This window comes from Alosa sapidissima, chromosome 14 (genome assembly GCF_018492685.1).
Source record: "Alosa sapidissima isolate fAloSap1 chromosome 14, fAloSap1.pri, whole genome shotgun sequence".
NCBI lineage: Eukaryota > Metazoa > Chordata > Actinopteri > Clupeiformes > Clupeidae > Alosa > Alosa sapidissima.
This window is the reverse complement of record NC_055970.1, coordinates 4,858,751-4,886,618: the sequence shown is the minus strand read 5'-3', so window position 1 is coordinate 4,886,618 and position 27,868 is coordinate 4,858,751. Positions and strand designations below refer to the sequence as shown.

General features: G+C 40.5%; 1 protein-coding gene across 4 annotated transcripts; it reads right to left on the bottom strand.

Moving 5' to 3' along the window:
* Positions 1-4: 4 nt before the first annotated feature.
* On the bottom strand, positions 5-27,792 carry gramd2aa (GRAM domain containing 2Aa). 4 transcript variants are annotated; one of them, XM_042062074.1, is made up of 12 exons: positions 27,388-27,792; positions 20,479-20,592; positions 13,296-13,353; positions 11,664-11,736; positions 10,886-10,989; positions 9,152-9,250; positions 5,816-5,887; positions 5,615-5,722; positions 4,280-4,457; positions 3,034-3,127; positions 2,124-2,231; positions 5-1,798 (listed from the first exon to the last, which is right to left on the bottom strand). In XM_042062074.1, exons 1-12 carry the CDS (start codon positions 27,492-27,494, stop codon positions 1,795-1,797), a joined length of 1,119 nt encoding a protein of 372 aa, XP_041918008.1. In that variant the 5' UTR covers positions 27,495-27,792; the 3' UTR covers positions 5-1,794. The 4 variants fall into 4 exon arrangements, with proteins under 4 accessions (XP_041918008.1, XP_041918009.1, XP_041918010.1 ...); XM_042062075.1 differs by having other exon boundaries at positions 5,660-5,722; positions 27,388-27,791; XM_042062076.1 differs by lacking the exon at positions 27,388-27,792 and adding an exon at positions 26,172-26,438.
* Between the last annotated feature and the right edge of the window lie 76 nt (positions 27,793-27,868).

Below are 27,868 nucleotides of genomic sequence, written 5' to 3'. Positions count from 1 at the left end.
GACACTGTTTTTCCAGACGTATCTGGATCAAATGGCTTTTATTAGATTGTGTCAGTAACATTTAATGAGTAGTTGAAAGAACTAGTACAATTGAAATGTTACACGTGTGTACGACAGTAGATCGGAAAAGAAAACCACAGCCTACAGTAGAACTGCTTATTTAATACTTGACACGGAGACAAGGTTCATACAAGGCTCCTGATGTGTGTTGTGTGTGCAAAGAAAAAGAGAGTGGAGGGGATACAAGAACAACCAGGGACATCAATATGAGGCAAACAATTCTGAAATGTTCAAATGTATCTTCCAACTTCAAATGTTTAACTTCAGTGAAATTTCTGAAAATGTTTGTGATCCAGCACTTGATATTTGCATTATTCTTGTTTCAAACTGAGCAGTGTACATTCACTTCAGTGCAAACACGCATACACCTTCCAGGACTGGACCGTAAACTCTGTCTTAACAACAGCCCAAGCACTCTGTAAAAAACAGGTCCTTTCCTATGTCATCAATAGTTCTTTTGAAATATACAGTAGATTTTTCTGTGACATCTTTGCATTGCATATGCAATATAGGAACAACATATACAACTTAACAAGCCTCACAAAACAAATAAAAAAAGCTGAAATCTGTTTATGGGGTCCAAGCTATGCCAACATATTGAGGTTCTAATTTGGCAGTTGAAATACACGGTGTGTGGGTGAGTATAATTTAAATAAATTATAAGGACAGGCAGGAGTTCTAAACTTGGCATATCAGGAACAAAAGAATAGGGCTAACACCTCCTTATGCCTTGGTCTAATAACTAGCCTGTCTGTGCAAACTCACTGAGGTGGACAACAAGAAGATTATGTGCAGCCCACTTCTAGATTACATCTAAAAAAACAAAATACATATTTTTAGCATCATTATTCTATTCCATCCTATTCTTAACCCTGATTAGTCCAGTGCTGTACCTCAGCTATGTCTCTATGAAATGTCTATGATAGATGTACTCAGCTATGATATCCACACAGGTAGCTCAACCTGACTTGGTAGTGGTAATAATAACTACATGTTACATCAGCCTTGCCGTTAAACATGAAGTATTTTCACTACTGTGAGGACTAACATAATTGTTTCTATACAGTGCAATAACACATCTTGTGTCCACCACAGATGACGGTAGCCCAAAGGATCTAGGTTTCCGTTTTCTCTCATTGACCATCCTATGCAGTTCCAGTTTCCTATTAGTTGACCAGTGTTTCGTTGCCCAGTCTTCACACTGTCTGTGACTACACGGATTATCAACTGTCTCAGTTCAAGATGAGTCTGACAGAGGTCATGATTGCTGGTTTCTAGATATGTATATCTTTATGACGTTATTATTGCTCGGAATCTCCAGAGGATTTGAAATGGAAGGATTACATACGGTATATGTTAAAAGGCAGCCAGAGGTGTGTGTGAGATCGATCAGACCCCTTTAGTGTTCCATTGGCATTATTATCATCATGGAACATCTTTGGGCACAGCAGAGACGGCTGTTCGATCCAATCCAGCTTAACAGTGTAAGGATAAAATGAAAGATAACAGAAGAATGATTTACCTAAGGGCCTCTTTTTCTGTTTTTTTTTTTCTCCCAGCTTATTCTGTGAAACAATGATCAAACTACAGTGATGGAGTATAATTCCACTCTAAACTGCAGGAAATCTTCAATAAATAAAAGGGCCGTATTTTGCATAGTCTTGACATGATCAAAGACAGCAAGGGGCCTGTGCAGGTAGGCTCTTCCTTCCAGTGGCAAACTCAAGCCCCGAGTTATCTGCAAAAACAGATGTTGACACAGTATAAAAAATCTGAACATTAAATGTCAGGGGATACGATGTGGGTATGATGGTAAAGTAGCAGAACAAAGGAGAGAAGCGAGCTGTGATGTCTGAGTGCTCACTAGATATGATGCAATCGGAGGAGAAACTACTGTAACACTGCACATTCTTTTTTCCCCTTACAAAACAATGTGAGAGCAGCTCTATATTTCATTTGATACTATCCCCATTACACACTGAATGTTCCATGTGAACCGCAGTAAATTAAATCTCCCATGATGCACGTGTATTATTTAGCGACAGCTGCAGTCGGATCAGTACCTTTCCCTTAGGGTGAGGGCTGGGTTGTGGTTGAGGAACGACAGTTGCTGCTCAAGGCTGCACACACGGAAGGCTAGGTAACAGGAGGACAGGATGAGAAGAATGATCCTGCAGAAAAAAAAAAGTCAGAGAGAGAGAAATGGAGACAAATATGCAGAGAGAGAGAGGGAGAGAGAGGAGAGAGAGAGAGGAGGAGAGAGGGAGAGAGAGGAGAGAGAGAGAGGAGGAGAGAGGGAGAGAGAGAGATAGAGAGAAGGAGAGAGAGAGGGAGGGAGAGAAGGAGATAGATTAAGAGGGGAAGGGAAAAAGGAGGGTTATATTAGTACATCCACATTGTTCATTTTTTGGGGAAATCTCGTCTGTAAAATTAGAATACATAAAAATGAAGAACAATGCACTGCATCAGCCTAAACACTAGATGGCAACATTGGGGTCTGATAGAGCCCTGTTACAAAATCTGCCTAGTAACTCTACCACCATATCCTTAAAGGGAAACATCCGTTCTCAGTGATAATTAAATACTCATATATGGTATATTCCCTTAAGAACAGAGACAGAGAACAGGAATGAAACAAAATCATCCATCATCCATGTAATATCCCAGAGGTATACATGCTTTCCTACAAAGAACACTGAGCAGGGCATGGGGTGGATTTTTTAAAACCCATGATAAATGTATTAAATGTTCAAACATTAATATCACACCGTTCAGCACATTAATATTAAAAGGCCAGCTTCTGTATGCTGCAGGGGAGGAACCAAGACTGAAAAATTAGATTAACACAGAGATAGAAAGATAGAGAGAGAGAGAGAGAGAGAGAGAGAAAGAGAGAGAGAGAGAGAAGGAGAAAGAAAGAGCACTAGTCAGCAGATTTACTGTTCCCCTGAGCCAGAGTTTAACCCAACTCACAGTAGGATGAAAAACTTCAGCAGCTGGTACTCCATCTGGCCCAGTTCCGGAACCGGTTCTGTGAGCAAGATCTTGTCTGTCTCCAGGCCGCTCTCTGGAGAACAAATACAAAGCACATGGATCACAGTCACAACTGGGTTAGCACTAGCCGTACACTATTCAGTCCTAATTCCCTAATTCAGACAGAAGCTTTTTCCCTGCTGGTAAAAAAATAGGTCCTGACCTTTAGTAGGTTTTTTGCTGGCGTGGGAACTGATATAACCTTTTTTGTTGGCTAAGCAGGTGAAGTTTTTTTTTTTTTTTTTTTACTTGAACTAGACTCTGGCCCAAGCTCGCTTACACAACCACAAGCATGCAAACACAAAACAAATACAGGCAAAAACGGACCCATTCAAGAGATAACATGTGATCTACTCCTTTCAACATAAGGCCTGTTTGCACCGGTGGAGGGTAGACCTACAATGGGAACAAATTGGTCTAAAAAATCCATTAACAATGGAGACATTTAGAAAGACAGACACACCCACACACAAACATGCACATGCACACAGGCACATGCACACAGCAGTTGACAGCATTCAGTTGCAGATGCAACAGGCCTATTTAATTCCAGCTCTATCATGAAAAAATCTCTATGTCGGCCTAATCTGCCATTGCGTAACACGGACGGATCGAATCAAACAGAGCGGCGCTTGTTCCTCCCCCACACGTGCTGTGGCTTTACTGGCGCTGACGATCAGGACAGCATGCAGACTAAGCTGCACAAACAATCCAAATAGCATCATATTCATCTCCAGCTCACATGTGGGTAGACTGGGGGAAATTGCCAATACTTGATTTGAAAAACAAAACATCTACCAGCAAGCAAGATAAGTGAGGTGAAGTTAAGTGAAGTTGATTATAGCTGCTAAACTGTTCACATGAGTGAACAATCACAATCATATGTGTGAGCATTAGAGAGAATTAATGGCAAACACAAGTCGATTACAATAGATTTGATCGTCCTCTTCACTAAAACCGTATAAGTGACTACGTTCGATTTAAAGCTGGATGGATAGCTATTCTTCAGATAAAGGTTGGACTGTGTGATGTGGTGAGTGTGTTTATGTTTCATGCCCACATATCCCCTGGAGAGGAGCCACAGGTGTGTTTGGGTATTGTTGTGTGTTGTGTGTTGTGTCTGTGTGTGTGTGTGTGTGAGTGTGTGTGTGTGTGTGTGTGTGTGTGTGTGTGTGTCCATCCTCACCCTCCAGTGGCTCATCTGTCTGGAAAGGCGTGTCCACGGCACTGAGGCTGCTGGCCGAGTTGCCCAGCAGGTCTGGGAGCGAGGAGGAGACCGAGGCCACAGACGGCTTCCGCCTCCACTTCAGCACTGGGGGGAACTCCTCCGCTACGGGGAACTCATCCGGGACCGGGAACTCGTCCTGGTTGGATGGAGATGGAGGGTGTGTGTGTGTGTGTGTGTGTGTGTGTGTGTTGGGGGGGGGGGGGGGGGGGGGGGGGGTTTGGGAGAGAGGCATGAGCACATATGTGGAGACAAAGCAAGTCACTATTCAATGCATACACATGATGAAATTAAAAATGGTAATGGAAAATCTGTCTTTCTATGTGGTTCTGCATAGGAACACGAAGATAATAGGAATGAGTAAATACAAAAAAATAATTCGCTTAAATGCACTGAATGATTATCAGTATATATAATGTGCATAATTTATGAGTAAATACAAAAGGAAAATGTCTTTCATCAAATACTACACTGGTTGAGACACTAGATGGCAGCACTGAGGTCAGAGTCAAGGAGACATCTGATGCCTCTCTGGGAGAAACAGAATCAGTATTCTGCTTTAGTCTTTCGTCTGCTTTAGGCAACTTGGCAATGAGTCAGTTTGGGATTTAGTTGAGATATCAAAACAGATACAGCTTCAGTAGTTTTCCTGCATATAAGTTATCTTACATCTTCGTGGGATAAGGTCAGACTAAAAACAGTCAGACTGAGCATGTATGAATGAATGTCTGTGTGACTATGTGACTACCTCTTTATGTGACTACTTCTCATCATTTGGAATGTGTGGGTGTTACAGTTATAACTGTAACTGTTGATGTTGTCACCTCCGCTGTTTACATTGACTAATGGTAAATCACATTGCATAAGTTTGGTGTTAAGTGATGTAAGGGTCACTATTTCACTGCCATATACCAGCAGAGCTCTTATTGCTTCATGTAATCAGCTGTGAACGTCTGTATCTACATCTTGGGAAACTTCCTGTGTGAAATTCAGTTACCGAGCAGTGGTAGTGTGCGAGTTAGTTGGGTTGTGTCAGTTGTTAAAATTGAGTTTAATTCTACATAGTTGCACAATATACAATGGTTTAAATGCTTCTGAATAGGTCAATGTGCAGCTATCTTATTGTGGCATATAGATCTTGTGTAAATTATGTTTTGCACTTAAAGAGACAAAGAGCTTCTTTAGGAATACATTGCATCTTACAATATATGTTACTCTTACTGTGTACTGTCAATTGTAATATTAATAAACTAATAAACATAGTTAGTAAAAAAAAATCAAATATGTTGTTCTCACAGATAGTGAAGCCACGGGAACACAAGCAAGGAGTCCAAGGCTCACCAGAGATAAGGAGTTGGGTTCCTCCATAAACTGCTTGAGACTGAGACTTTTCTTGCCATTGACCTAAAAGAGATTTGAGAGGTTTGATTAAATTGCCTGTCTTTATATAGCTACAAAACTGGCAACAGATACATGACATATTTAATTGAATGGTACCTGAAGGTGTGTGCAAATCCGCCTCAATACATCATAAACACTATCCCTGGACAGCAGTGACACAAACACATACTGAAAGAGATCAAGAGGGACACACACATCTTCCATTAGATGACATCACCTCTGATACCACATGTACAGCCCCTATGGGCACAGCAACTGATCACATGCAAAACCAGCCACCATGTAAATCACTAGTTAGTGCAAACATAAACAAACACACACACCCAAAACATATCAAAAGGTGTACTTTTTAAACACAATAAAAAGTCAGTGATACCAATGGAACAGCAATACTATCTCATAATCCCATTACCAGGAAAAGAGTTACATTTCCCCATAAGAGAGATGAGTGTATAAAGCTAGCCAGTGGAAAGAGCTTACAGCTTAAAGGCTTAAAAAACACCATGGGAACATATTTCCATTTGAAAAAACATTTTCATTCACTATCTCCTGAGCTTCTGCCTCTAAGTGTGACCAAACATCTTTAGCAGTCATTATCATTGTGGTATGACTGTGTTTTATATATAGACATCATTCGGTCATCTAGCAAACTGTTGAAGAGCCAGTTCAGGTTTACAGCTTGTGTCCGTCAAGGATCATGTATCTGGAGGCCTAATGGTTTTGCTGAGGTAAAGTCTGTGGCAGTGCAGGCGACCAAAAACCAGCTAAAAAAAGCTTCCGTGCGACAGATGCAACCAAACCTCCTACACTGCCGCTGAAAATGGCACACCAACGTGAGATAAGGCTGTTCCTTTGAAGCAGCAAACAAAAGCACCATCTAGAATAAATCATGATGACAAAGAGAGGAGGCTAAGAATACAAAAGCATGGTGCGAACACCTGTAATGTTCTCTTGCGTCCGTAGGGAAGGTGGAATGTATATTGCTGGCACGAACAATCGTCTTTTCTACATGGCAGTGAGGGGAAAAACAGGCCTAAAATAGAATCCTGCGAGTCACCTTGAAACCCCTTCAGCATAACCAAACCACTGAGCAGGCGATTTACATTAGCCTGCCCTTTATCCAGACACCTGGGCTTGTTGACAGGTCTTTGTTTCCAAAATGGCTTTAGCCTCACTAGGCTAGTGACAAAGGCCCCGCATGTTTGAGATACCCCTACCGGAGGTAGAACTAAACGCAACAATGTTTTTCCTCATCTCTAAGGTCTCCCATATATGAAATGGATTCTTGGCTAAAATATTTTACTGCTAAGATTGTTAAATTAACAGATATTGTTATACACCCCAAAACCAAAAAAGGACTAAAATATAGCCTGTATGGGAGTTAAGGCATATAAACTAGTGCAGATCAATCACACAAGCTCTGAGAACTTTGAAACTCGGCATGTTTATAGTCAAGTTGCTTCACCTACTAGAAAAGACTGGATGTGAATATCTTGATGTATGGAATGAAGAGACATGTAAACACATACCTAAAATAAGCGGACATGCAAAAAATGAATATCTATGCAGAATGTTTTCATTTACTTTGTGGCTGCTTTACAAGGGATTATCATAGAAACACATATGATGGCTTATGGGAAAGGTGGGGTTGTACTGAATCCATCAATACCAAATATGTAAATATAGTATGACAAATTAGGGTGTTCTGTCACTCAATGTATGAGGTGTCCAAAATGAAAGAAAACAGAACACTGGCAAAATACAGACTCAAGTCCAAATCACATTATCAGTGGTGAGAAGAATGCTGCAAGGTAAGTGCTGATCTATATTTACATTTAATAATGATACATTTCATATGAAACACAGATCCAATTGAATCAGGTTAACATTTGAATGGAACACCTTTATTAAAATATTTACATTCACTTGAATTTTGTTTTGGTCAAGTCATTACTGAATAATGAAAACCCAGTGACAGACCACCCTGAAATATAGTCATACTATATTTACTTATTATACGGCTCTTCACAATGCTAGTAGAACGCTCCATTGACTTGAATGGGATTTCCCAAAGTTCTAGCAGTAAATAAATTCATGTAATTACCGCTGCAAACATACAGTATAATTACCGCTGTCAATGGCAACAGGCTTTGTGCTTCTGATACGTCTTTCATATCACTACGCAAGGACTGGAACTTCATTCAAACGTGAAAGCAGACAGTTGATCAGCTGTGTTCTAAAGAATGTTTGATTCAAGTTCAGCAGCATGTGTTGTTGTGAACTATTTGTTTCTCAGCAAATGCCACGATGAACGGTAACAAATAGGCTAGGGTATGTAGGCTAAAGTCATATCGTGGGGAGTTTATTATTTCGTTTTGGCAAGTAGCCGTATAATAGGCGGGATAATGTATAGAACGCCGGTCATTACTGTGAAAATAAGTTCCTTCAGGGCGGAACAAGACCCCTCCGCTGCGCGTCGGGGTCCGGTTCGCCCTGTCGTGACTTATTTTCTGATAATTACCGGCGGACAATACATTATCCCTTACATATTTGGTATTGTTGGATTCAGAACAACCCCACCTTTCCCATAAGCCATCATATGTGTTTCTATGATAATCCCTGGTAAAGCAGCTACAAAGTAAATGAAAACATTCTGCATAGATATTCATTTTTTGCATGTCCGCTTATTTTAGGTGTATGTTTACATGTCTCTATTCATTCCATACATCAAGATATTCACATCCAGTCTTTTCTAGTAGGTGAAGCAACTTCCTGACTCAAGTTTCAAAGTTCTCAGAGCTTGTGTAATTGATCTGCACTAATTTATATGCCTTAACTCCAATACGGACAGGCTATATTTTTAGTCCTTTTTTGGTTTTGGGGTGTGTAACAATATCTGTTAATTTAACAGTCTTAGCAGTAAAATATTTTTAGCCAAGAATCCATTTAATATATGGGAGACCTTAGAGATGAGGAAAAACATTGTTGGGTTTAGTTCTACCTCCGGTAGGGGTATCTCAAAAACTAAAGCCCTTTCTGACCATTTGTCACTAGCCTACACCCCTATCTCTTCATCGCCTTACTGCTCCTTTCAAACAGCTTCCTCTTTCAAAATGCCTCTTTCCACCCACCCGCCACAAGGGTTTTTAAGTTCAACATTTGAACAAGGCATACGGTTAAAAACAGCAACTTGCACTTAAAAAAAAAAACAATACTGGTCCACTTCCCTGATTCCCAAGTTCCCAAGATGCATGTGTAAGCTTCAACCACACAACCTGTCTGACAAGCTTAGAGGTCAAAATGTGACAATGTGCCAAAAAAAACAAAAGGGCATTTTGGTAGTTAATAATCATTTTGCTGTCATCTTTTCACCCCCACCCCCCCAGCGCCCACACACACGCAAACACACTGAACCATGAATGCGCCTCTCACCTTCTGACTGGTGTCTGTGGTAATGGCCAGTCCGTTGGGGACCAGGCCTGCTGTTTTGTGTTTCTTCACCAGTCGTACAGACACCACTGGGATGGCTACCTGTGAGCAGACATGAAAGGAGGCCATCAGTCATCATGACTGGCATATGGTCACGACTGGCATGGAATTACGTTCACTGGCCGACCATGGTGTCCCTAATCAGACACTGTCATGGCCTAAAGATATTTTGGCATTAAATAGACAGTGTTTGTACATGCATATGTATATGCAGTCTATTCTTACATAGAATAAGAATATTAAGTATATAAATATTGTGTGCATTATATTTTGACAGGGGTTATATGTGCTGTTGTTAAAAGTGTATAAAGTGGAGTAGCTTCAAAAGTAGGGATACAATTAATCGATTAGTTGTCAACTGTTGAATTGATTGCAAACTAGTTTAGCAATCAGTTAATTGGTTTGTGCCATTTAAGGAAAATACCTCTACATTTTCTGATTGCAGGTTCTTAAATGTAAATATTTTCAGATTTGCTTACTACTCCATTTCTGTAAACTAAATTTATTTGGCGTGGACAAAACAAGGTACTTGAGAACATAATTTTGGCCTTTGAGAAACACTTAACGACAAGTAATTGATTAATCGAGATAATAATCAACAGATTAATCAACTATGAAAATAATCGTTAGTTTTAGCCTTATTCAAAGGCCCATGATACATTCATAACATATCATGCCTTTTGACTTTGAGCATAATATTCTTTTAGCTGACTGCCATCATATAACATAGGATCACATTGCTCATTACTTTTTGTATGTTCATCAGATAAATTCTAAAACTGTAAATACAAATTAGAAATGTAAACGAGTTTAGTTAGACAGTACAGACCAATAATTAAGGCCTGTCCACAATGCTTCCGATGCCAATAAAGACTACTGTGACTGTAATGATATAAATGTCCACACTGACCAATAAGGAGTCTCAGGAATACAGTACAGTATACTTCATGTTCATTCAGACTGAGTTGTACACTCAGTTGTACAATTCAACAATTCAGTGGATTCTGATTTACTTCATGTTGTTGTTGTGAGTTGTATGCAGTGTGGACATTATTGTTTTTATTAGCTAATGTGGACATTATTGTTTTTATTAGCTAATGTGATACTTAAAATTGCAGCTTTTACAGTTATCGTGAACGCTAGGTAACATTGCCAGTGTGGACATTACTGTTTTCATTAGCTAAAGTGATACTTAAAATTGCAGCTTTTACCGTTACTGTGAACGCTAGCTATCATTGCCAGTGTGGACATCATTGTTTTTATTAGCTAATGTGATACTTAAAATTGCAGCTTTTACCGTTATCGTGAACGTTAGTTATCATTGCCAGTGTGGACAGGCCTTAAGTGTACGGTTGCCTTGGTTTCAATAGTGATGGTCATTTCGCAGCTCTCTAATGATACGTTATCGTATCCATGGACATCATTCCATTCCATTCCACACTTAAGGCTTTTAAGATAGACAGAATCTCTATCAGGAATTCCACCGGCATACCACCAGCGTGTGTGTGAGGATAAAGGTGAATGGTTGACTTTGATTGACTCGGCATGCAACTAATGCGGCATGCACCTTACAGAGTCCTGCCTTTTATGGGGCCTTGTAAAGATGTGCTCCTCGAGCACACAGGGCATTGAAGGTCTAGCCAAGCTGTTATCTCCTGCTGACTGCCTGATTCTCACCTTAATGTCCTTGCCAAAGAGGTTGGCGTAGAAACACAGCCAGTTTCTGGAAATGTAAAGGCGGCCCTGAAGAAGGATATCTCGTAGCAGAGCACAAGAGTACACTGGGGAAGGGGTTTCACACCAACACCAACACACACACACACACACACACACACACACACACACACACACACACACACATTAGCATAAACATAAGCGTAACCACAAAATCATCAAGACACACATTTGAAACCAAAAGTATGGTAAATGGAAACATGCACACATATTCACACACAGTAATACACAACATAAACAGAGATTTGCATGATGACTTTCAGTAATAGGATAAGTCAGTAATAGGATGAGAGAAAGAAAACATCCTGTTCACCACTGTCATGACACAGTCATTTACAGGTAGTTGGTATAAAATGTGTATGTGTGCTGCATTTACAATATCAAATCAATAAGAATTGAACACCCCAAACAAATGAACTTGCCCATCACCCTACTGCACATTATTATTGTGATTTAATACAATACAAATACAAATGATTTAGTAGACTAAACAGATCCTGTTTGGATGGCTGAATTTTACACAAAACATAGGACTGTTACTGTGCTAACAGCTATATACAGAAGTTCTGATCCAACAGCACACATCAAGCGAGCTTGTTCTCTCTGTGATAAATCAGCCGTGGGAAAGAGGAATGAATATGAGCAACATATTAAAAGAAAAAGAAGAAAAAAACAGGAAGTCTATAAATAAGCGGAGCAAAACATGGTTTGGCAGTCTTACCTTTCATAAGGATCTCCTCCTTGGGGACAGTCTGGAAGAGCTTGTGGTACTGGGAGTTGTACTTGCTGACGGTCTGTGCGGAGGGACAGGGCAAAGTCATAAGGTCTGCCGCAGAGGCAGTGGGGCTTCGCTGCCTCAGAGGACGCGAGCCCTGCACCAGGCTCAACATGCTGACACACAAACACTCACATACAGACACACACACACACACACACACACACACACACAAGCTGGCACTCTCACATGCAAACTCACCCACACACTCACACACACACACTCATACAGGCGCACAAGCACACACGAGGACCCTCTCACGAGCACTATGGAGAGGTGGCAGCAGCGGAAAGGCAGCACCACGAGCAGTCCTTCACTTCCTTTCCGGGTGTGAGTGTGGTGCGTGTGTGTTCCCTTCTCTGTGTGTGTGTGTGTGTGTGTACAACTCAGTGTGATACTCTAGCGACTCTCCTCATCTCTCCTCTCCGCTCTCAATAGGGGCCAGCTCACCCCCTCCCCTCCTCTCCTCCTGAGCACACACACACACACACACACACACACATACAATCTCACACACAACCGTCTTCCGGGTCCTCACGAGCGCCGAGCTAACACCTGTGTCTGCCTCTCGCTGGTAGTTTATCACAGCCTGCGCCGGAGTGAAGTGAACGTTCCTATCTCACTGCAATGCGACCGAGTGGAGCGGAGCCGAGACAGCAGCTGTAACACCTTCTTGATCCATAGCGGAAACCACAGTGACTTGTGGTGGGGATGGAAAAAAAAGACGCTGCCTTGCCACACTTCACGCCCCATTTGTACTCTGGACTATGTGTACAACTTTCCGGAATAGTCTGTGAGCCTCGGCAAATATCCACTCAGCTCAGAAATATAATGGAGCATTTAGATAATGATCATAATCCGGAGGGACTGATCCAATGAGTCGAATGGTCTCTTAATGTTTTAGCCCAATTGTTCCACAACAACACAGGTCTGGCTGGTGTGCAGCACTGCAATTAGGGTTATGACATTGCACATTTATGACAGGTAATCATGTTTGCAGGTAGCCTCTGCTTCCTTGGCTCACGTGCCAAGGTCTGAAGCACCAACGTCTTTTACAATGACAGCTCCAAAGAATCTGGCCTTGACCCTTCACTGTCTTGCCTTGATCCACAAGCATAAATCTCTTATCCTATGTTTGCACTATGAGCCTATTACTGCTGTTGGTGGAAATATATACGTATATAAAGATCCTGCACAACATGACAATGGCTTTTAATAGTCAGAGTTTCCACTCTAAGAATTTCCAAGACCCACTATATAATAAATGGTACAATATATACTGTCCAAGATGAATAAATGGGCGTTGAATAAACAAAGTTGGCCTAACTACAACCATTCAACCAAGCAGTAAAGCTTATAACCAGATATACACCAATTCTGCATGGAAATATATTTGTATTAATGTATTTTGGCAAGTAAATTTTAAACTGCTACATCAAAATTCCCTGACATTCCATGACATTTCACAAAATATGATCAAATTCTCATGTCTTGAATAGACTTTATCGAAACCCCGGATAGTGCTTCAACATAAACAATAGACATCTACAGAACACACAGATATAAAATGTGACTTACAGAGCCGCGGTAGCATTTCTTCACATCCTCATATGATAGGTCATCGATAAGCTGCACTCTGTAACATCAAGCAAAGAGTGTAGAACATTCATATGACAATCCAAACACCATTTGACCCACATATTTCCACAGTCACTTTATTAACACAGCTGTACTGTGGCGACCTTGATCAGTTGAAGGTTAGGCCACAGGGTAACCACACACACACTGTCATTACACTCAACTGAACAAAATGGGGATGCATTAAGTGAACCCTAATGGCACCCACATGACACAGCACACAGTCAGCTCGCCGGGAGCGCACAGGCAGTTACAGCAAGTGAGATCACTCCCTGAGAAATTCAGCTCGTGCCATTAGTAACGGAATCGTATGGCATGGGGCCGTTAGCTTAGATGGCGTCCATGCTGCTTGGGCGCAAAGCTGTGTGCATTGAGTCAGGTACCACAGCAAGACCACACGCATGATGCCACCTGATACACACAGACAGCCCTGAAAGGGATTTAATCCATGTGTTACAAGCATTAGATCTTTGCTTTCTACTGTTGTGTACATCTTCATCGTATTATCTGCACGCATGTCTTACACGCATGTTTGTCACATGTTATCGATATGATGTGTAGTTGCAGCGATGGTACTTTTTTTTCACCCAAGACAAATTTCCCTCATGAGGTTCATTCATCTTATCCCATCTTAATCTATAGACCCTTTCAATCTGTTCCTAGAAGGTTTCCAGTTGAAATGTTCAAAACCAACGCAGATACTTAAAACTTTATTTTGAAGTTACCATTAGCTCAGTGTTATCTTCTGGATATACCTTGAACACACATGTTTGTTTATACAGTTGAAAGGGTCTATATATTTGCACAGTTATTACACACTTCATTGATGATGGTATGAAGTAAAGAGGCTGTTGTTAACTCAATTTCAAATACAATTACATTATTTGCAAAAACATTATTACTTCATCAATTGCTTTTATCTGACAACTAAGCAATAGTTATTATGAACATCTGTTCAGCGTGTGGCAAATATGTTGCATAAGATCTTAACAACAAAAAGGACACAGAGAACACTTGCTTGAAGACTTTGTCATTAGCCTGCGTGTGTGCATGTGCAGAAAGCAGCACCAGGAACAGAGATGTTTTTGGCCTAGAAAGAGCTTCAATACTATAAAGACTAAACTGAACCTATTCTTGAGAAAGAATTTGAAAGAAAACCTATGTTGGAGAGAAGTTTTCTTCTAGGTTTTACAGATATTTTTTTCTGAATGAAAGAGAACAAAAATTCTAAACAGAATAAAGCACAGCACATCCAGTACAAAGAATGTACTTCTCTATTGTAAAAGAAAGTTAAAAGCATCTAATCTGTAGGGAGGATAGACCAAAAGAGAGACAAAAACAGTGAGCGTGAGAGAAAGAGAGAGAAAGTGAGAGAAAGAGAAAGAGAAGGCTAAGCTGGGAAGGCTAGGCTGTGTTTGTGATCCTTTGGTGCTCTGAGGCAGTATCCCGTAAAGAGCAGCCGTTCTGTTCAATTCTGTTCTGTCGTGGGGGGTGTAGAACATTGAGAAAATAAAACGTACATTTTCAGGCATTGTTTACTCAGAGTGTAGCAGATATTTTCAATCATTTTTTTTTTTATTTCAGCCCCATATCTATTCTTAATTATTTGTTACAATTTCTTCCTAAGGATTGATCAAAAACAGTGAGATGCAAATACAACACTACAAATATGAAAGATGCTGGCTGTGTTTATGTTTGTCACACACTGGAACTAGGTCAAAGGGTTTTGCTCAACTTCCTGCGGTGCACAGGAAAGATGGTTATGCATGCTGAGCAGCCCCATCACTGCAGGAAAGAAGAGAAACAGACAGGGCAAAAAGACAAAAGCAGAGAGCAAGAAACAAGTGGGAGAAGGGAGGGGACAGGGCGTGTATAGGCCACTTGTCTCTAAGCCACAGCTCTGAGCTCTGGGATTCTGGGATTTGTCTACATAAGGAAATCTTATGCTGTGTGTGTGTGTGTTTGTGTGTGTGTGTGTCTGTGTGTGTGTGTGTGTGTGTGTGTGTGTGTGTGTGTGTGTGTGTGTGTGTGCGCGCACATGTGTGTGTGCGTGCGTGTGTGGTCATCAGGTGCTCTGTGAGACGCCAGGTTCAGGCTAGGCATTCTCCTAAGGGGCCACAGCTTTCACTCCTGTTTGTAATTTGATCTGTTACACCTTCTTGTAATATAAATGAAAGCAACATACAAAGAATCTCAACAACTTTCAAGAATAAAATGAAAATATGCAGATAGTCGCATAATGATCCACTGTTTTATGTGTGTCCATGTTTATAATGGCTTAATGAATGAATACACTCATAGAAACAGGGGTATGTTTTGTGGTGAGATCGGTCACAAATAAAACTAGATGCATTCTTTGAGGACTCTATATTTGGACACATTTTCCAGACCCACAATTTGGAGTCTTAAGACAGAATGTAGGCTAAAATGAAGCGCTCTTCTGTATACAGAATTGAGAAGAAAAAGTATAATGGATTTCATTATGTAGTTCCATCGCAAACACACTTTCTCTCAGGCCCGTCTTTTAAACCTGCATGAGCTTTCTTGTAAACATTTATTTGACAACCCATGTTTACAGCAACCAACTCTGGAGTAATCTTCTGGCAGTGGTGTGCACAACCCATTGGATTCTTCTATAAATAGTCTTCACACGCTGGCTGTAATCCCTATGGGAGAGGCTTGCCAGGTTATTGAAAACCATCAGGTTTCCAAAAGGACATCGCTCTGTAACATTAATAATTATATTTTCTCAAAACTCTTAGTCCTAACACATTTGAGAATAGGTAATAATAAATAAATAAATAAATAAATAAATAAACCAGTTGGTGTTTTTTCTTTAAAGAGCATCCTGTCTTGTGTGGTTAAAATCCTTAACCTTCATTTATTCCTCAAGATTCAAAGCAAGGTAATTACCATTGGCAGATCTCCATGGAGACCCTATTACTATTGCAGTCACATACTCTCAATGTCATGTCCTGCAGCCAGTTAAAGGACTTCGCTTAAACTTAATATACTGTTGCAAATTCACTTGAGTATAAACTATCCACTTTAACTAATGTCAGTAATGTTATTCAGCTAGTTGTCATTTCAAAGAAATTACACTTCTTCGTTTAAAATGTTACCTTAGCAAAGAGGCTAGCTAGCATGCTAACAACCGGACAGTAACTGGCAGCAGCATGGTCTGATATTAAGTTATTTTATTACAAATCCGAACACTAAAAAATTACACTTTTAGGCACTTTTGAAATGATCCCAAACACTTACAGATTATGACAACATTTTCCAAAAAAACCTCAACAAATCCAGAAAGCCTAATGACCAATTTATTGGTAAAATTCCACAAGTCTCCATTGACATTAGTGCAGCGAGGGTTTACTCTGGTCTGCATAAAGGGGGATTTCCCCCCCTCCCCCTTGCAATAATCGAACGCGGAAATTGTCGAACGTTAGCGCCTCTCGCTCCGCTTTAACCCTCTCTGCTATTACTATTGCAGTCACATACTCTCAATGTCATGTCCTGCAGTCATGGCCAGCGTTGTCTTGCCACTGGGCACTGCTAGGCAGCAAGGCTACATGTCTCTGGTAGCATATGAGTGCGGATGTGATGAGATCCTTGGGCAAAGTGAATCTAAGGAAATCTAAATAAAAGCTTAAGCATATTGACATGAAAATACACATGATTCATGATAATGCTCCACAAAGTCATAATAGCCTTATTGGCCTGGGAAGAGCACTACCGATACGAACTGTGAATAGCTTAGATTGCATTCAAGCATAAGAGTGTTTGATGTCACAGGCATTCGGTTTTAGAATAAACAACCATGTCAAGGCAATATCCATACAGAAGCCTGTGAAGCGCAAAAAACACGGCATTAACCCAGCATTAGCTTTGGTCAAGTCCTGTTTTAAAGCATGAGGGAAATGAGTTCAGATTGCTCTGCAATTCAGTGAGCAAGGAGACAACAGTGAGCCCTGCCAAATCCTGCGGAGGGAACAGATTCCTGCAGATTACTCCCCTGATTCAGAGCCTGGTTACGTAAGAGCCACGCCACATCATAACAACCTGTCAGGCACAGAGAGGGGTCAGCTTATGCCTCTGTCTGCTCTCCACACCCCTTTACCATTTGAACAACCTGCTGGCTCCTCTGCGCATATGCCATGCATAAATAATGGGGCTCCAGTGAAAGGGGCTGACGGAGCAGATTTGTGAATTTACCCAGCAGTGCTGTCCTAGTTTAGTGCAAAGTGCAGAGGGGTCCATACATCATGGCAGAGCAAACATAGACATAGTGCATACAGCAAAAGCTTAAATAAACTAATGCCAGCAGTTCAAAGATGAATGGGTTTTTGTAAGTTCTTTCTGTATCTTTCCATTGCATCTGTGATATAATGAGGGAAATAACACAGCAACTCCTACAGAGTAAGAGTATTCACTACATCACATATAGGCTACTTGTTTGTATTCAGTCATTTTCAGCCTGTCTTGGGAAAAGCAGCAGGACAGAACAATTATTGAGGTAAAATTTAAATTTCAAATGGCCTAAATTGAATGGGTCTAACTCATGTTAACAGTTTACACATTGCAGTGCCCCCCACCTCCCCCCAACATTCTAAATCAATTGTATGTACCATATTGCTATGTAGCATAGTAATATTATACACCATTTAAAAGCTTGAACTCTTGGCAATCCATATATGACAACATTTTTCATGTACAATCTGTATAGTGCTTTACATTGTCAGATTAATTTTACGATGTCTCAATTAAATTTGATCAAAAATGCCCCCCCCCCCCTCCGCCATTGGTGCCTCCCTTTCTAGCTGCAGTGTATATCCCTTAGCAATAAGTAGATGCAGTGTATAGGGTATTGAAATATTCACAGGAATCCCTAGAAATTGAACATTCATGTTGTTTTATTCAATATTAGTTGTGCAGATGTATAGTCCATATTATACACACCCATTGAACCAACAAAGAAAAAAATAGAGACTTTTGTGTGATCATTCCATATTTTGTGTAGTCATTCTATATCAGAACCCCTGACATACATTTCAAGAAACCTCAAAGTGTTACCTTTCATTTGAGACCAGGATTATGCTTCTACACCAAGACATTGCCAAACAGTAAGCATTTTATTGTCAGTATGCATCTTGGGTAGCCAAAAATCCTATGGGGAGTTTCCATAGGGCATTTTACAAAACGCATGAGCATATCTTGACAAATAATGGTCTAAAGTACTCATATTTCATTCTATATTGGTCTACTTTGAGATACAGATTCACAAGACCTGGTAGTGGGCCTCAGTTGTGTTTCCAAGACAAAATAACTGTCAAAAAACACTTCAATGAAAATCCTCACTTAGGGTACGTTCAGACTTGGCATCTTTTTCTGACAAAAAGTTGTGCATAAGCGTGTTTTTACTTCATCCGCTTGTGATTGCTCAGCTGTCAAAAAACAGCGTGACATAGGGCGTTTTTCTGCTAGAAGTTGAACATTTCTCAACTTTAAAAACAGCTCTGAGCTACAGAAAAAAACGCCCGAGATAGCATTTTAAAAGAAGCCGAGGACTTTATATATATATATATATATATATATATATAAAAACAGGGTCTACTCCATAGGATTATAATGTAAAACGGATGCCGGCAACTGTGAAAAATATGGCTAGTATGAACATAGCCTTACAAAGCTTTTAATTTAGTACTAGGCTACAGTGTTGGGAGTAATGCATTAAAAAAGTAATGTAATTACAGTAATGCATTGCTTTTTGCTGTAATGCAGTAATGTAAGGCATTACCAATACAATTTCAGTAATATTTTACTCGGTACAATTCTCAGTAACTTAAGTTACTTTGCTTTTTAATCCAAAATTGAGAAATGCTCAATTGGCACCAGAGAAGATTATCCAAGAATTAAAAAAAAGTCATCTATGCTGGTCCTGGAATTTGATTGCCTTGTTTAAATGACTGTAGAAAAGGGAATTTGAGTTATCTCTGCCATTCATGCAACAGATCTAACATGGTTAGGCTATACTTCTCATTTCAAGCAGTGAGAATAACTAAAATGTTGCTTTTACAGACAAAGATCGTAGCCATTATTCTCAAACTATTTGCATTAAGTCTACACCACTGTAAGTGGAAGGAAAGGCAACCAGCAATGATGAGAACCATTTAAAGTCAACATACAATTTCACTATGGCTATATTTTACTATATTGTTGTGAGTGACCTTTGGCCTTTAGGGCCTACATTGTCCCATGAGCCATAACTGCAACCATTATATTGTTCTTTTGTTAGCCTTAAGCCTAGCTCAGTCATTATGCCATACCACATCACCTCCTGCCGTGTAATGCGCTGCATTGAACACATGAAGATCTATTGAGAACACCAAATCCATATTTCCTGTTATTTTGGTGAAAGTAATGTAAACGTAGTGTAATGCCTTACAATTCAAAGACAATAATATTGTAATGTAACAAATTACTTTGAGATGACAGTAACAAGTAATAAATAATGCATTACGCTTTTGAAGTAACTTGCCCAAGACTGCTAGGTTAAACCCCTGTATAGGAAACTAGCACATAAGTGTTGCTGTTTTTTGTGAAATTGGTGGTGTTTCTTGTATTTACTGCATTTCTGTCATTATATCATAACTACACCAGCTTAAATAGTATACCTGGAATAAATATAGCCATGGAATACAATTACACAATCAATACCCCATTCAGTTATAATTCAATTATACATTAGATTGATATGTTTCTAGAGCTGGAATGCTTAACAGCTTTGTTGGCTGAAAGAAGACATGAGTCAGAAGAATCAACAAAAGTGAAGTATATAAGATTGCCAGCGGAGCACAACAAAAGCCTGAGGGAGGAACAATAGTGGACTCTGTTCACATGTTCAGCAGCTCCCCTGAGCATTTTCACCAACTTATGATGGAGACGTTGGAGAAAAAAAGAGGTGATATTTGTATTAGGGGCGTGCTGTGGTACAGATGTCACAGTCTGAATGCATCGTGGTGCACCTGACCGGGTGAGCGTTTGTACTCGAAGCACAATCGCGACGTCTGGATAAGCCCCGTGTTACGTGCGCGGGAAGCCGACAGTTTATGTTTTGACTTGCCTGAACTGCGGGGGGTTTTGGGTGTCCTCTTCCTTCAGGGGCTCGGGCAGGTCCGGAGGCGTGAGGAGGCCAACGTCCTCGCTCTGTTCCTGCTGCTCAGTCATGCTCCTCGGCCTGCACGCAAACAAACACGGCCCCGCTCGGACAATGAGACCAGGCCCAGACCAAAGTGAAGGTGAACATCACACACAGACGCAACCTCAGACACAAGCACACACACACACACCTAGACCTCTAAGACACACATACACACACACACATGCACGCACGTGACCACACACACACACCCACACACACCCACACACACACTTTATAAAACCTGACACACACACATGGGTACAAGGATTAGGCTTGTCACATGGTATGTTTCACATTCTAAATGACCATGTAAATAGCCTTCCACAACCACAGAAGCAGCCACAAATTTGCATGGAAAGAAAAACACACACACAAATGCAGAGGATTACACGAGTCACAGGGTACACCTCACATGCAGGAACCATGTAAATGACCTTTCACAAGCAAGCACAGTGGTAAAGAGATTTAAACTCCCACCCTCCCTCCCTTCCTCTCATACAAATGAGAAAATATCCAAGGGCATCACAGTCACACATAAGGACAACTAATGAATATGCACAGGCGCAAATATAAACACACACACACACACACACACACACACACACACGCAGGTTTCCAGGTATGTTCCCACGGGAGCCCCTCAGCCCTGGCTACCTGTGTGTGCAATTAAAAATGTGGAGTATAATAGCCCTAAGCACAGCTAGAGCTCTCTGCTTCCAACATGGAACCCCCTCCCCTCCCCTCCCCACACACACACACACACCTCCCACCCCCTCATTATCTCTAATTGGGAGGAGTCATTATAACTCAGCCTTTGCCAGCTCGATGGGCACTGACAAGTCTCTTCCCATTCTTAAAGGTCACTGTTGATCCACTGCCTTATGAGCAATTCCTGCTCAATCACTCACAGAGCAAGCTGGGCCAAGAAAGCAGTGAGGAAGGAGAAAGGTTAGATGCAGAGACCCAATGGGGCTTCACCAGTACTCAATAACAGCTTATTTTAGCATAGACCATCAAGCTTCACAGATTAAAGAGAATTATGTACCAAGCCTGTCGGGCATTAAAGTAAGTGCTGCTACACTTCATCTGTAGAAGTCCTCTTCTGAGAACAGTGACATACTGTTCGAGACCAAAGAATATACTTGAATTAGGTCACTAGTAAAATAATGAACATCTGTGCAAATATGAATGGCAAAAAAGATAGGTTCTCTACTTTTAGTCAAGCCACCATTTGAGTTTCAGAATAAATAAAGAAGGCAATTAAGAGCATAGGCAGACAGACTTGTTCAATGGGTGAAAATATAGTCTACATGTACACATATGACCATATTCATATGGTGAACTCTTACTCGACAAACTAAAAAACACTTCCTTACTTACAAATTACCCTAATCCGAAAACAATGCAAGTTACCACCTTTGTGACACTGTCTCCCACATACACTAACACACACCAGCCAGTTTCTTTAAGAGTTTTCTGGTCTTTTGTTCCCTCAAAGAACACACACAGTGAAGTCTCATAACCATGTGCTGGTGCCTGTCAACCTTTCATACTCAAGTGAAATCCAACAATGAAGTAAATTCCACAGAGCTTTCTCATTGATGACTGTCAGTCACACGGTATGGTGTGGTTGGCATGGAAACTATCTAGGCATGTGAGGAATTGTAGTGGATATAAAAAAATGGATATAATAAAGTGGATGAAGAGAAAGGCAGGGATTGTATTAACCTTTGATTCTGTACCTCAATTACCTTCAAAATGGCTGCTATTTCAATGGACTTAATCTAACTGGTAGCCAGATCAGAATTTAATACCAGATTACTGTACACATTCACCTACAGGCTTTCGAATCCAAAGAACCCACTATCTATATTCTTATGTAAGTGATTATTACGTATGAAATTAGAAATGTGATCCATTTATGTTTAGGATGTTATATAAAAAGAATTAAAGAACTGCATCAAGCAGGGTACAGAAAGAACCCGCTAGCTTTCCGCTGTCAATACTAAGACTAATATTAAAGCAGAGTAGATATGCTATCAGCCTGTCAGCCATGGGAGCAGGAGGTTACGAAGGGGCATGTTGAGCTTAGACCAAATATAAATATGTGTTGACTTGTCTCGCTGGCCTTGTTCATAGCCACAGGGACTAAAGTGTCCTATCATGAAGGTTAATCATCTTCATCTTCATCTTTAGCCACACTGCCCCTCCCCCCGCCTCGTCCCTTTTAGTGCCTATTTACCAGGCCTGGCCGTCACAGGACTGCCATAAATCCAATTAGGCTAATCAAATTAAGCCTTGCACATTCAGGGATCTCTGTTAAAGGAGCACTGCCCTATTTACTGTGAAATATCAAAATATCAGCTCAAAATAGGCCTTCAATAGTTATAACATCATCTTGTTCGTAAATAGTGAGTCTATTATGACTGCAAGTTTGTATCAACAAAGTAGTGGTAAATATTGTGACGTACTGTATATAGGAATGGTGATGTACTATTCAGTCTATTTAGTTTAGTCACTGACATTACACATACACACAGTATGTACAGTACAGGGCTATGATGTGACAAGATATGAGGCTGGCCCCTGAATCATTTAGACTATAATAAAACAAAGAGATGTAAGATAATTAAACAATAATAAATAACAAAAAATGCAACATGTTAAAGGTTGTATCAGCGATGGCGGGTAACGTCACTTCTGTTGATGTTCAAACAAAACAGAGAGCAAGCTTGCTACTCCCTCCCGGGCAATTGAAAATCTCCTAAACACGCATCTAGTCGGTTATTGAAACACTTTATTTTGCCTTTGAGTGGTTGGCAACACTTGTTGGTGGCAATTGTTTTTGTGTACAGATCTCGGAGCCTAGGCTGCCTACAGAGATGCGTTTTTTTGACGGCCTGCTTATGGGGCAGGCAGCTAAAGATTAGATGAATGTGATCATTTATGTTTGGGCCTTTTTTGGGCCTGAAATCGCTAATACAACCTTTAAAGGGATAAATTACTTTGACTGCATCGCTAAATATAGCTGTTGAATGTTTAAATGGTTTGTATTGTTTAAAAATGCTCACCATGGCTTTGCTGATAGCTATCTGTTCTCCCAGCTGCTCATGACAAAATCTCCAATCATTTACAAGTAGAATGGGGATGGAATAGCTGCATGCATGCATGCATGTGTGAGAGTCTCTGTGTGTGTGTGTGTGTGTGTGCGTGTGTGAAAGAGAGAGTGATAAAGAATCCATGCTTTTCTTCTGTAAATAGAAATACATGTAGGGACTCACTAATGAGGGCTCCCAGTCCAACCCAGCTCTCTCAACAAAGTGTTATCCAAAGAAAGGCCCATGGAAATGCAACAAAGCACTCTCTGTTCTCCTCTTCTCTGACCACATGAATCGAAATGGCTTCAGTGATTCACTGCATCTAAATGGAACTGTGCAATGGAGAATTCATGCAGCAACAATTCCAGGACTCTGTGTTCTTTGATTAACTACTTCTTGAATTTGCTTAGCTAACACATTTATTCTTATTTGTATTTATTATCTAAATAAACAATTCCAATTGTAATAACTCAGATTCATATAACATTTGTGCTTTACACAAATCACAAGACTTTTTAGATGGAAAACTCTTCACACTTACAGATACAAATCACGATAAAACGGGAATGCTGACAAGGCCTTTATGAGATCCCCATGAATGCTGTATGTACTGCCATTTATCACACAATTACATTCATATCTAAAGTAGGCCTAAGATGGCCCTGAGATGTGAATAAGTTAGCATCAAGGCCTTTCCACCTGAGACAGCCTTGGAGGGAGAGTGGAAGCTGATGTCATATGTTCTGATTACTCTCAGTGAGCAAATGGATAGGTGCCAGGTGTAATTGCCAAGCAAACCCCTGGGATATCTCACCCCCACTAAGCCTGTTCTGAGCAACACTACACTCTCCAGCAACAGCTGCAATGCAGGAAAACTAATGGGCCCTTTCACAGAGAACATCTGCAAGCATGCGTGGCACCGTAGGCTCCTGTCACAGGACAAAAAAATAAACTCTCACGTGAAATGAATGTAGACTATAGAGTCCCCACCACCTGCAGCCACGAACGAGCTCAGTTTAGCCCAACACTAGCCTATAGCGTGACTGAAAGAGGCTGCTTATTGTGGACTCACCACAGCACAGACAGCATTCTTGGAGAAAGATATGGTCCATTGTGACCATTTTAAATCTAAGCTAACTAAAACATTAATGTTGATTTTTAGCATGCAATAGGGCAATTCCATGGAAAATTACATTTTTTGTAACATCCATAACGCCAATAAAATGTGATGGTATGGTGTGATGTGAATGATTACATGAAATTTGAGCATTTGCTATTTTTGGCTGAAGAATGTACATGAGAAAAAATCCACAAAAAATGAATGTTATCATTCACATCATACAAATGCCAAGGCATTTCACTGGCGTTATGGATGTGACAAAAAGTCAATTTTCCGTGGAATTGCTCAATATTATAATTCTGTCAATCTAAAGAGAATATATGTGTAGCCTAAGTAAATTTATAGTCAATCTACTGAGGGGAGAAAGGAGGCATTCAGCTCTGTGACCTTCAGACATATAAAACTGAAATATAAATAAACCTGGCTTTACTAACTCTGCTACAGAACCACAACAGAACTTGGGGTAGCCTAATGTTACCCATTGTGCTGTGTGGCATAGGGGCCTGTTCAATAACACATTATACTAGGAGCAAACCAAAAGCTGAAAGAAAGCCAACAATTGAGCTCAAATGCAATAATGTGCAAATTCACTCCCTGCCACACTTGGCAAAAGACAACACAGTGTAACACATTACAGTAGCCTAATCAAGATTTATCTGAAAATGTGTTAGTATATTGACATTCTTTCTGTTTAACTACAATCCTTCCTATTGGTTTGATGTTGTTGTATGCCTCATAGTCTATGTAAACAAAGGATTTTGTACCACTCCTTTCTTAAATCTTCTACTGAAACGGTAGATTCGTGACTGAATTCGTGACGGCAATGTGAATTTTCATCCTGAAAATGCATTAGGACAGACATTTACAACCCCGTTACAACCTACTTACACCTATACAGGGGGAGGAGTAAGCTAATAACTTCAGTAAGGTAGCAATTGTGTTGAAGTAGAGTTGGGCTACCATTGTAAACATTATTGCCATTGCATAAACTATGTCCACTTGAACTTACAACAATATACGGAACATGAGAAATAAACTAGCAGAATACCTATTTGATAACACCTTACGAATACAGAAGTGGAGGGAACAACGATTTGATTTGGTAATTTATTCTACTTTGCTTTTTATAAATAGCCTTCATTTGTCATAAACCAATTTTGACTACTCTTGAAAAATCTTGTTGCTGTTAAAGATATAAAACCTAACACGGGGGAAAAGGTTTACCGAAAGGGTAACCAACCGAGTCGTGCACATTGCATTGGTCCGACAAAAAGAAAGTGAGAAAATCTAATTTTATGACACAACAGTACACATGTTCACAGGCGCAACGCACTTTCAAACACTTCAAATAGTCTCCAAATAAGTTTAGGTTAGACGTCCCACCGAAAATAGCCTACCTTTTGAGAAAGCTTTTTCTATAATCCAGAACTCTCACGTCCTCCGTGGACGCAAGGTCGTGTAACGGGGAAACATCTCCATCTTACGCTGTAAATGGCAAAACCTGACTGTATTTGCGTTTCAAATCTTTAACAATGTGACAGTAAAAAGCAATTTACGACAACATGACACTATTCGCTACAACGTTGCGAGTTCAGGTGTCCCACACAAACTGCGAGCTGCCCTTGAGAACCTGTTGCGCTAACTACACAGACGTTCAAGTGGGCTGAGCATAGTTTGTTCCACCTCACGTTAGCTTAACTGGATTTAGGTAGCAATTTAGCCGTGGTAGCCATTTCATTAGCTTATCTCTTAGGACAGTAGCATGTACAGGCAATACATTTGGGAAATTTAGGGAGAACAATTAAGCTACACCAAGTAATTGCAGCCACCATGAACTTCAACATAGAAATGTTCCTGGCAGTAGATTACAAACGTTGACACTTTGGACAGATGACCTAAAAAGTAAATAAAAATAAACCCTTAAAAGCTGAATTTTGCCACACATGTTTTTTTTACAGACAAAAAATAACATTTCTTGTCAGTCAACAAATGTTTTAAATATATTGATATATGTGGTGACAAAACTATTTTGCTTTAGGGTCTATGAGGGCCGGGATGCATGGATAGCCTGGTTCATTTGGTTAGACTGAACTGGTAGGTGACTACAAAGTTCTCCAACTTGTTCAAGCCATTAATGCCCTGACACATTTCACAGTGAAAGTGTTTATTCTTTAAAAAAAATGTACTGAATGTTCTCCTTTACTTTCAACAATGCTAATCAAAGTGGAGGTGTTGATCCTCCGCAATGTAAGCTATCACCTGCTGACAGTAGACAGGTACAGTAGCTTATCAGATAACCAGAAGCAAGAGTTAAACCTCTCAATATCAGTTAAAAACAGCATTCAGAATTGCCACATAGGATCTCCGTAACCATAAGAATGTGTACAACTTAACAGAGAACTTCATTATAATTTTACACAGCAACTTCACCTACTACTTTATCCTGCATCACTCCTGCATCAAGCACAGGGCTGAAATATGGCCTGTAACCAGACTACTGCACCACATGAAAAATCATTCATGGAGCTCACCCAGAAGTTTTGCGCCGTTTGCTCTACTGTACTGCCTTGTACAGTGCAGTGCTGGGCAGGCAGTGGAGGAAAGTGGCCTCACCTCTGTCGCGTGTGTGGCCTCCTGGTGCTGGAATCATTGGGGCGTTTGGCTGGGTCAGAACCCTCCAGGGGTGCCTCAGGGCTGGCTGCATATATAGTGCATCCCATGAAACCTCGACTCTCAGCTGCAGCACCACCGTTGCAGAGCAAGATCAGCCTTGTTCGCTCATGTCACTGTGAGCTCCCCTCGCCAGATCCCTCCCGGTGAAAAAGCCATGGCCTCAGCATATCTCCTTGCCCCTCCCAGCACAGAGATAATCAGATTTCACATTTACACTCAACAAAATCATCCTCGCATAATCTCTCCCTACCGCTGCATCAAGTTGCATGAATGAAGCATTGGATGGCTCAGTCTTTCCTCAACCTCTAGCCTTCGCAAAAATCAAAACACCATAGCTTTAAGAGTGGGAAGTCACAAGAGCTGCAACACTCTGCAATGTCCCCGACACAAAATACTCCTGTAAAGCGTTAAAGTAGAACTC